The sequence below is a fragment of the Pseudophryne corroboree genome, chromosome 1 (assembly GCF_028390025.1).
Source record: "Pseudophryne corroboree isolate aPseCor3 chromosome 1, aPseCor3.hap2, whole genome shotgun sequence".
NCBI lineage: Eukaryota > Metazoa > Chordata > Amphibia > Anura > Myobatrachidae > Pseudophryne > Pseudophryne corroboree.
Window position 1 is genome coordinate 43,538,788 of NC_086444.1, and position 11,627 is coordinate 43,550,414.

The window sequence follows — 11,627 nt, forward strand, 5'->3', positions numbered from 1 at the left end:
TTAAAACCTGCACTGTTAGTGTGCCTTGAGGACCGTGGTTGGGAATGCCTGGCTTAAATTTAAGGGGATAATATGGAAAGCTGTTTATCTTTCTCCACTTTATCTCTCTCCAAGGCTTAGTACATCTGCCCCATATCACATAAATGTAGTTAGACACTTATGGAGCTGACAGGAGACACTAATGATTTGCACCCACACTTGTGACTCCTCCTCCTGAGCCCTATATAGGGGAGGGACAGAGCAGGTCACATGTGAGGCAGCCTCTATAAAAGCCAGGGTGCCCTGAATCAGAGAGTGGCAGTCAGGAAGGAGCCAGGAGGTTGTGCAGAGCTTCAGGATATTGGAATACAGGTAACCACAGGAACACCATCCAATCATCACCATTTGATAGCTGCAAACATTGGAATGCTGCCATTGCATGGTTAAATTCTATTAGTAGTTGTAAGGGAACCATTGATGGTCTGTAACCATCAGGTAGTGATGTCCATCCCTGAATAATTGCTGCCTTCTGTGCTCTCTTACATGTGTGTATCTTATATTTCCTAGGTGGCTGACTGTTAATATGGCAGAGACAGTAGAGCAGCAGGTAAGTACAGTGTGTGATGACACTATGGCATACGTGAGGCTAGAGAATGGTAATGTGGATGCCTGTAGATGGTCATATGCCCTGTATTGGAAGTCCTGTCCTTAATGTGTCTCGCCCTCCTCACTGCTCCTCCCCAGTCTACCTAACATTTACCCTTAATATTTGGGAAGTATGCTTGCTCACCTCATGCTATATGCAGTTAATAGTGTGCTCCTCTAAACCCAGATCCCCCAAACTCTGCCATTACAGTCCAAGATTTAAGGATATCTATGCTTGAGCCTAGATGATTAAATCAAATGGACTAAGGTACTAGTTAAGTCACCTGTGGTCAAGCATGGATATTAAAACCTGGATTGTAATTGCAGACTCTGGGAAACTTCTCTAAACCGTACATTGACAGCAGTTTGTGAGTATTGTATGTAACCTAAGCATAGAATGGTGTATATTTGCTCCTGTCCATTTTAAGTAATGGTGGTGGTCTATAAACCCCTCTAACAGTGCAGCCAGATCTTGCATGTGTATTGTCTGCTGCAGTCCCTGGCTGATCAACTGGGCCACCTGGAGTCCTGACATTACTGGTGCTACCAACTTGTCTACTACACAACTGACTGCTGCATCTCAAACTCCCACTTGTGTTTAAAAACAAACCAAAACCGAGTGGTAATTGCCAATATTATAGGTCACAACTGAAAGCACTAAATGTGCACCCTGAGCCCTGTCCACAGGTGTAGCCTCCTGGTCTGCTCAGAGAAGAACCCAGCTGTACGGTATTGGACTAACTCTGGCTGTTTCTCCTGTAGAATGTTGTGGTCCGGTTGATCAACCTCCCCTTGGTGAGCTCAACGTATGACATGGTGTCTTCTGCCTATATCCACACCAAAGATAACCACCCCTACCTAAAATCTGTGTGCAATGTAGCGGAGAGGAGTGTGGAGAACATCACGTCTGTGGCTGTGACCAGCGCCAGGCCAATCCTGCAGAGACTGGAGCCTCAGAGTAGGTTTTGAGACTTTCTGAATACTATCTTTAAGGTGGACACTTATCAAAGCTTAGAGATAAGTGGCAGTTAAAGGCTAATTGGCTGGCACTTTACCTGTCTCTCATACCCCTTTTCCACCTGTAGTACGGGTTTGCAGCCGGGAGCCTGACACTGCTGCAACCCGTGCTACAGCCCCTTTTCCCACAGCGCTCACCAACCCGGCATGTTGGTGATGCGGTGCTGGGAGATCACATGATTTCCCAGTGCCGCCCTTCCATACACTGAACGGGAGCCGTGTCGCATTGACCCTGCTCCCGTTCACACTACACAGCTTACCGGGTTGAACACGTGTTCAACCCGGCAAGCTACCCGGGTTGGATTCCCGGATCACTTGATCTGGGAATTTGCAGGGGGGGTGAAGGGGTCGTTTCCACTAGGAAAAAACACTGGAAAATGTGCACCCCCTGCAGCTAGTGGGGAAAAAGGGGAATAAGCCTTGATAGATACCCCCAATATTATATCCAGTCTTATTGACTCCCTGTACGCATTCTTGACAGACATGTTAGTATTTGACAGCCTAGTATGTCCTTAATTAAAATACACATACAGTAAGTACTCTAGATTCTGCTTGTCATCCAGTTGCTGATAATTACCTCTTGTATGTCTTTCTCTTACAATGAGGAGAGCACTGGGTTTAGTTGGTGTAGCAGTAAAATACTGACATACAGTCCTGTATGTTGTAAATACGGTCTCCTACCATGCAAAGAACAAGCCCATTTTAAATCGCCTTCACATAGAAAGTAGGCTAAATATTGTCTATTTCTCTGGCTGGATCCACAGGATAACATTGGGATATTGTCGAGCGACAGTGAAAATGGCACCAACACGGTCACGAGCTTTCTGGCCTCCCAGGATGCATTGGGGCCTCCACTATATAGTCCCGCCCACTGACTCAGTCAGATCAATTTTTTGCTTGGTGCGGCAGGAAGCCGCATGGTCACAGGGCTGCTGTGAAAGCAGCCTCAAGTTTTCATTACTTTATTTTTATAGACTTACTGTTTTGGTTTGAGCGACTTCTCTTAACAGCGTCTTAAACGTGTATTAGGAAGAGTCGCTCCAACAACTCCCCACCGGGTCGCAACAACGCTTACCTTCGCGGTACGGTGCTGTCTCGACGGGCGTCTGTGTCGGATGTTCTAGCAGGTCCAGCAGACGTTACCAGGCTGTGGCCGGAGCATGGGGAGACAGTGAGTATATGGACTTCCTCTTACTAGAGGGGTCAGGACACAGCTACGCTGATTTGGTGGAGACTACAAACAGCGTGTTGATGCGCCGAACATCTCGAGTGTGACAGCGCTACGCTCCGGGGATCATAGGCGCCAGGACTAGGTGAGGCCGCGATCCTGGGAGTTTAAGTCAACAGGGGGTTTCAGACGCTCTCCTGGCCGTCCCTCCTCAGAGTTCATGGCCAGTTCCCGCGGGTCTCTCGTTTCATGAACTGAATGACCTCACTTCCGGCTCAGACGCTACCACGAGGGTACTCAGTCGCAGCTTAGACGCTGCGGTTGTGTACACTGGATATAAACCCGCCCAGACCGAGTCGCAGGCCTTTAGTGTCTGCATGCACGTGGAGTCGCTCAGCGTCCGTGTCCGTTGGTGAGCGTCCGTGTCCGTTATCAGTTACCAAGAGCGGCAGTGTACACCAGTAGCATCTGAATCCACTCCGTCTTTCGAGCGTCTTTGCTTGGATATGGAAGTGTGGTGAGTCTCCCTGTATCCCACTCCCTGGAGGCAGGGTATACAGTACTAAAAATTCCTTCTACTTCTTAGTGTGCACTGTTAATTTTTAGTACCTATTGCATATGAGACCTGTATATTACTGTGTTTTCTGCATGTTATGTTGAAAAAGAACCAGTTAAACAGAAGTACAATTTTCCTACTTATGTATAAGTTATGGAGGTTGTATTCTCATATGACAATGTCTAATGCTTTAACATGTGACTGACTGCTAGTATGTGTGCTGACTTTTCTGTGTAATGTCAGTCCTGTTCTGACCCTCAAATCAGGTGCACTGTGGTCAGATTGATTTCACCTCTATATACTGATTATAGGGTGTGGTTCAGTCACAAAATTGTGTAGTCAATATCAGAAAAAATGTCTGAGCGGCAAAAGTGATGAGGAGAATTTGTCAAGCACTCCTACAGCCCTAACATGCTTATCTTGTAAGTCAGGGGTAATTGATATGATTCAATTGGTCACTTATGAGGGTTTGTGTGCAAACTGTTTCGCTTTTCAGCGAAGTAAAAAACAGGAGTTAGTTCAACCTCCAGTAGAGCCACCATGGAATATGTTCGCAAAGACTCTGTCTTCAATAGCGGACAGGTTAGCTCCAGTAGCACCACCTCAAGGGTTAGGTTACACTATCAACCCATACATGCAGCTCCCTTCCTATGGTTTGGTTCCAGTAGCCTCTACAAGCAACCAAGGGACAGGTAAGACTAAGACGGATACGTCTGTATGGCAGACTACACAAGAGGATACATCGGATGATGATGCGGAAACAATAGATTCAACTCCGTATGATGATCAGTCGCAGAGCTTTAGTTCAGATGATGTAGCTGAACTCATTAATGCAGTAAAGGCTGTGCTTTCTCTGGAAGAACCAGCCAAGACAGCGTTAAAAGCAAAAGCACCTGTATTCAAACGAACAAAGTCAGTGAAAGCTGAATTTCCAGCGTCAGAGGAGTTGACGGAAATGATGGATGAGTCTTGGGCAGCGCCTGGTAAAAAGTATAAGATTCCTAGGAGATGGGATTCTTATTATCCATTTCCTGCTGGAGATTGTTCGAAGAGAGAAGTTCCTCCAAAAGTAGATGTTCTGCGACTAGTGCACAAATCTGCTTTGCCACTGTCATCTACCTCTTTGAATGTCAGACAGGAGGGTAGAGAGCCTATTGAAAAATATTTTTTCTCTTGTGGGTGCAGTGGTAAGACCTGCTATGGCTTCGGCCTGGGTAGCAAAGGCAATGGGCGAATGGATAGAGGAACTAGAGAATGACATCCCCTCTCCTACTAGGGAGCAAAAGGATCGTCTTTGCCGTTTAAGACAATCTGCCCAGTATTTAGAAGAAGCAGCCATTGATGTAGGCACTGTTGCTTCTAAAGCTTCAGCCCTGGCAGTAGTCGCTCGCAGAGCAGTCTGGCTACGGACCTGGAAGGCAGATGCGGAGTCCAAGAAGGAATTGGAAGCATTGCCTTTCGTGGGTAATATATTATTTGGAAAACCTTTATCGGATATCCTAGAGTCAGAGGCTGAATCGAAGGTCAGATTTCCGGCTACCTACAACCCTAAGTCCAAGGGTTTAAAATTTCGCTGGCAAAGCAAAGCGAAAGGTAAAGAGGAGCCTAAACAACCCCAGTTTAAATCCAGGGGTAGGAAGCAGTGGGCTAGCAAAAAGCCAGCTTCCAAACCTGAACAAAAGCCCTCAGCCTGAAGAGACGGGCCTCCGCCTGGAGGATTCCAGGGTTGGGGGCCGACTCCTGCAATTTGCACCCACATGGCAACAGTCAACAACAGATACCTGGGTGCAGAAGGTAGTATCTCAGGGGTATGGGTTCCCATTCAGAAGGCAGCCTCCTCAAAGATTTTTTTGCACCAGCCCGTCTCGTACAGAGTCGAAGGCCAATGCCCTGCAAGAAGCAGTCCAAAAATTACTGCAGTCAGGTGTGATTGTCCCAGTACCTCCATCACAAAAGGGACAGGGGTATTACTCCAATCTGTTTCTAATCCAGAAACCAAATGGGTCATATCGACCAATTCTAAATCTGAAGATGTTGAACAATTACATATGGATCCCGAAGTTCCACATGGTTGACGTTACGCTCCATAATGTTGGCTATGGAACCGGGAGACTATATGGTATCTCTGGATGTGCGGGATGCTTACCTACATGTGCCTATAGCACTATCACATCAGTGTTACCTCAGGTTTGCCATCCTCAAGGAACACTTCCAGTTCCAAGCTCTGCCCTTCGGGCAAGCTACAGCACCCAGGGTGTTTACTAAGATCATGGTGGTTATGGCAGCTTGTCTGCGCAAACAAGGGATAAGGATATTCCCATACCTAGACGACCTATTAATCTTAGCACAGTCGCAAGATTTACTGTTGAGCCATCTCCAACAGACGATAGTTTGTTTACAGAGACACGGGTGGCTCATAAATTGGGAGAAGTCGTCCCTGAATCCATCACAGCGGATGGTTCATTTGGGAGCCATATTGGATTCAGACCTACAGAGTTCTCTTACCAGAGAAGAAAATAGTCAAGGTGCAGGTCATGGCTCAGGAAGCGTTGCAAGCCCAGACAATGTCAGTCCATGCAGCAATGCGACTGTTGGGTCTGATGGTATCAACGTTCGACATGGTGGAATATGCGCAATTCCACTCCAGACCATTGCAGCATCTCATTTTGACAAAATGGAACGGAAATCATCAAACAATAAAGAAGCAGATGATAAAGATTCCAGTAAATGTAAAAAGGTCTCTAGCATGGTGGCTACAGACAGACCATTTAAACAAGGAGACCCTTTTGGATAAGAGTGGCAAGTCCTGACAACAGATGCCAGCCTGCAAGGTTGGGGGGCGGTACTCGGAAGCCTATGGTTCCAGGGAAAATGGACCGCAAGGGAAAGTCGCCTGCCGATAAATCTGTTAGAAATAAGAGCCATTTACTTTGTCCTTTGCCTGAACTAGGGCCATCTACAAGGAAGACCAGTCCAGATCCGCTCAGACAATGCAATGGCAGTAGCATACCTAAATCATCAAGGAGGGACTCACAGCAAGAGTCTGACGGAGGAAGTAACTCCCATTCTAAAGTGGGCAGAACTCCATCTCCCAGCATTGTCAGCAGTATTTGTCCCGGGTGTACTAAATTGGGAAGCGGATTTTCTCAGTCGGCACACCATTCAGGAAACCGAATGGGCACTACACCCAGAAGTGTTTCAGACACTGGTGAACAGATGGGGTCTACCGGAGATGGACCTTATGGCGTCTCGTCTAAACAACAAAGTTCCGAGGTACAGATCAAGAACCAGGGACCCAGGAGCAGTCCTGGTAGACGCACTGTCAGTAGAATGGAGGTTTCAGCTGGCATATCTGTTCCCTCCAATATCTCTGTTACCCAGAGTAGTGAGAAAGATAAAACAGGCAAAAGGAGCAATCATTCTAATAGCTCCAGCTTGGCCAAGAAGGCATTGGTACACAGATCTGTGGAGAATGTCCGTGGAAGCACCGATACTGCTCCCTCAACGTCCAGATCTGTTAATGCAGGGTCCTTGTTGTCAGTCATCTGGATCGCCTGTCTTTGACGGCGTGGCTGTTGAAACCTCTATCTTAGAGGCTAAAGGATTTTCAAAGCAAGTAATCCAAACCATGCTTAGCAAGAGAGCCGCCTTCGGCCCGTGTATATCATAGAATATGGCAAGCCTATATTCATTGGTGTTCTGGAAAAAATTACAATCCAAGAGCCTTTAAAGTAGCTAGAATTTTGGATTTTCTGCAGGCAGGATTGGATAAGGGGTTGAAGGTTGCTTCCTTGAGGGTGCAAGTCTCGGCGTTGACTGTATGGTTTCAGCAGAAGATTGCTGACCTACAGGATGTACGTACGTTTTTCCAAGGAGTAGTACATATTTAACCTCCATTTGTTCCTCCTGCAGCTCCCTGGGATTTGAATTTAGTTCTTAAATTTCTTCAGGGTCCTTTGTTTGAACCACTTGAGAGAGCGGATCTTAAGTGGTTAACGATTAAAGTTCTTTTTTTACTGGCAATGGCGTCAGCCAGAAGAGTGTCAGATTTAGGAGCATTATCATGTAAGTCTCCTTTCCTATTTTTTTTTTTTTTTTTTTTTTTCCCCCAGACTGAGCAGTTCTCAGAACGAGATCTAGTTATCTTCCAAAGGTGGTATCAAAGTTTCACCTGAATGAAGAGATTGTAGTCCCAGCTTTTCAGGTATCGGGACTATCTGCAGGAGAAGCGTCACTGGACGTGGTCCAGTCTTTAAAAATCTATATAGATCGTACTAGTGCCATCAGGAAAACAGATTCCCTCTTCATCCTCTACGGATTCCATAGGAGAGGTTGGCCTGCTAGTAAACAGACGCTGGCGAGATGGCTCCGAGTGGTAAAATCTGAAGCTTATTCTCATGCAGATCTCCCTATTCCGGCTAATGTCTCTGCGCACACTCTACACGTAAGGTAGGTCCTTCTTGGGCAGCACAACAGGGTGCATCAGCAGAACAGATATGTAAGGCAGCCACATGGTCTTCCATAAACACATTCATCAGACATTATGCCTTGGATACTTTTGCCTCTCATGACGCAGACTTCGGGCGAAAGGTCCTCCTGTGCAATCAGGAGCGTCCCCACCACTAAAATGGCTTTGGGAATCCCAATGTTATCCTGTGGATAATCCTGTGGACCCAGCCAGAGAAATAAACGTTATGGTAAGAACTTACCGTTGATAACGTGATTTCTCTTATGTCCACAGGGATCCCACCCGGACGCATCTGATTTGAGGATCTAGACAAACACTAAAAACCTCTTCCTTGTATGGAAGGGTGTGCATGTGTGTTCTTATCGCCTGCACAGGTCTCTACCTAATGTTCCTGCCTATAATCGCTGTGGAAAGAACCGATCTGACTGAGTCAGTGGGCGGGACTATATAGTGGAGGCCCCAATGCATCCTGGGAGGCCAGAAAGCTCGTGACCGTGTTGGTGCCATTTTCGCTGTCGCTCGACAATATCCCAATGTTATCCTGTGGATACCTGTGGACATAAGAGAAATCACGTTATCAACAGTAAGTTCTTACCATAACGTTTATTTTAGACAAGGGACAGCCAAAGCTGGGCTTGGAATTGATGGTTAACATTGATGTTATATAACAATTGATGGGTTAACCCCCATCTATTACTCACAGGGATGCAGGCCAATCGGGGGGTGGCATTAGGCTCCATGTCCTGGCACCAAATGGGCAATAACATTGGGGCTCTGTACCATTTATGGTGGAGAGCCATTGGATCTCATCGATGTCTTGTAATCATTGATGGCCTACTCCATTTAGATTGGAGATGAGCAATTTAGATGCTTACTTGGTGCAATGTGCTGTTTCATAAATGGCTTTGGTTTTTTTTGTCAAACCCTTTAGTTGCCCTGGCTAACATTGCCTGTATAGGATTGGATAAGATTGAGGTGAAGCTGCCCATTCTCTACCAGCCTACTGACAAGGTAACTGTACAGCCCAACAGCTATAACTGAATATCCTACACATAGGATAACATGCGTTACACAGGTGTGTTGTATAAATGTTATCTGCAGTACCTGTGTCCTCCTCTAGGTGGTCTCCACTGCCTCTGAGGCAGTTCTTGGTGCTAAGGATGTGGTCGTACAGAGTATATCTGGAGTAGTTGGCAGAACTATGGGAGCTGTGCAGGACGGTGTAGCGATGACCAAGGCCGCTGTGAATGGGGGCATTAGCACCGTTATGGGGAGCCGTGTGGACACTGCACTGACGACGTCGGAGAGTCTCCTGGAACAATACCTGCCACCCACGGACGAGGAGCTGGGTAAGCTGGAGCTGATGTGAGCAGTATATTCATGAACTAACACTTGGCCTACTGGGCCACACAGTATAACTATAGCCATACAACTCTTACTAGACCACTGACAGGCCAGCTGTAAAGCTAAGTCAGACAGTTAAATGGATTTGTTATATTTCAAGCTTCTATATGTTTCTTTTCAGCGAAGGAAGCAACAAAAACGGAGGGGTTTGAAGTGGCAGCCGGAAAGCCAAGTTACTACGTTCGCTTGGGGTCGCTCTCTACCAAGGCCCGTAAACGTGCTTATCAGCAAGCCCTGACACGAATGATGGCGGTCAAATGCCGGAGCCAGGAGGCCATTGCTCAGCTACAGAACACCGTTAATCTGGTTAGTTGTGGAGGATTTATAACCATGACCACCACCTGTTCAGTATTCCCCTCACTGCCCTAAATATAGCTGTAAAGGACTTTGTTTCTAATAAGCAACATCTACGATCTTGCTCTCAAGGTGAAGAAATGAGCTCATAAACACTTCCCTGGACTGATTGTATCAGATGTGATGGTGCTAGGCTGGGCTACCCCTGACATGGTTACATCTGATGCAGTGAGTCCAACGCCCAGTGGGTGGCTGCCAGAAGTCAATATTCCAGCAGCTGTTAATCTCTGCAAGATCACCTGGCCCATTTGCACCCTCTTTGTCCCCCAAACACTGCTGTATGCAGTGATGGGGCAGCACCACCACCTGGTGGCAGCAGAGGGACAGCTGCTGGGGAAACATACAATACAGCACCTCCACTTCCCCAGTGTTATATACCCAGCAGCTGCCAGGACATAAGAACAGAGGGCAGTCGAGAGCTTGGATGGGCCCAGGTACTTTTCAAGGGGTGTGGCCTAATCACAGGATGTGTGGTCATGTACCCTTAGAAAAAAATATTGAGAAATTGTACTTTAATCTCCTCCATGGCCACACTGCAGCCCAGTACACAGCCTGTGCTGGGCCGAGGAAAAGAGCAGCTGCTAGAGAAGGGGGCCTGGGCCCCTACTGGACCCTCATTGGGCCCCTGCATCCAACCTGGGCAACTTGTACCGTCCCCCATCCCCTCTCAGCACCACTAGGTACACCGCTGCCTTCTACAGTATTCACCTATGAGCATTGTTTATCAGAATATCAATCAGGATTTTAGTTTTACCTATATCGGTTACTGACTAATTTGAATGACTCTTTATTATGGGATCCCATATTGATCGGGCCACTGATAAGTTCATGCACAGTATAACATAAAAATTGCTGTAGAGACACAATTGGATAGAGTGTGTGTGTACATATATATTTTGAAAATGTCTTTGCATCATAAAAAAATGTAGTTTTTGAATAAATCATCCAGTTTAAGTGATCAAAGGCTTTTCTCATCTTTTAGATTGAATTTGCAAGAAAGAACATGAATGGTGCCAATCAGAAGATCCGTGACACTCAGGATAGGATGTACCATGCATGGGTGGAATGGACTAAAAGCACAGGACAGCAAGCTAGTGGGGAGGCTGAGAGCGTGGAGGTAAGCTCCTCTACTGGTGTACATGCCAGGTGTCTAGTACTGAATAGGTAACACATAGAAATACTACTCTGATGCTCTAACATGTAACTTCTTCAATTTTCAGCAAATTGAATCACTCACTCTGACTATTGCCCGGCATCTGACTCTACAACTGCAAACCACCTGTCTCTCCCTGGTGACCGGTGTCCAAGGCCTTCCGCAGAACATCCAGAGCAAGGCTCAGAACATCAGTGTCATGGCTACCGAGGTCTATCAGAACTTCCGTTCTGCCTCCTCCATCAGAGACATGTCTGACGGCCTCTTAGCCACCAGCAAGGAGCAATTCACCAAGATGAAGAGTTCTATGGATGATGTCATGGATTACTTGGTTAATAACACACCACTAAACTGGCTGGTTGTTCCTTTTTACCCACAGCCGGCTGGCTGCCCACATGGGGAGGAAGAAGCTGACGTGACAGACTCTGCTAATAGGGATGATTGACCGCACTTCAGTCTACAGTAACTTTGTACCAAATTCACCCAAGTGGGCTATCACCGATGTGTAGTGGCAAATGTTTCATGTAGCTTTACTGTATACTCACTTATATTTTTAAATGCTGCTTGGTTAAACCTGTAGTAATTGTTTCATCTACCACAGTCCATTATGTTGTGCACTTTTATATTAAATATTTCTGCAGTAATGGTCTGTGTTCATGAAGCTTAGTACGCAACTCTTTAAATATCAACGTTATAACACTTGGAATGGGGGTAGGGGCGTTAGTAACGAAATATTGCAGACTTCCTGTGCAGTTCTATGGGGTGTAAAGGGAAAATCCTGATGCCAGTCACAAGGATAAATGTTCTGATGCATCACATCACTGCTACTGGGTGCTCCCTTAATATGTAACGGACATCAGAGCGAAGTAACTGATCAATTAGG

General features: G+C 46.4%; 1 protein-coding gene across 1 annotated transcript; it reads left to right on the plus strand.

Moving 5' to 3' along the window:
* Positions 1-248: 248 nt before the first annotated feature.
* LOC135055074 (perilipin-2-like) lies at positions 249-11,388 on the plus strand. The gene is made up of 8 exons (XM_063958699.1): positions 249-351; positions 547-586; positions 1,387-1,582; positions 8,765-8,844; positions 8,954-9,182; positions 9,359-9,543; positions 10,574-10,708; positions 10,812-11,388. The coding sequence occupies exons 2-8, from the start codon at positions 563-565 to the stop codon at positions 11,187-11,189; spliced, it is 1,227 nt and encodes a 408-aa protein (XP_063814769.1). The 5' UTR covers positions 249-351; positions 547-562; the 3' UTR covers positions 11,190-11,388.
* The last annotated feature ends 239 nt before the right edge of the window (positions 11,389-11,627 follow it).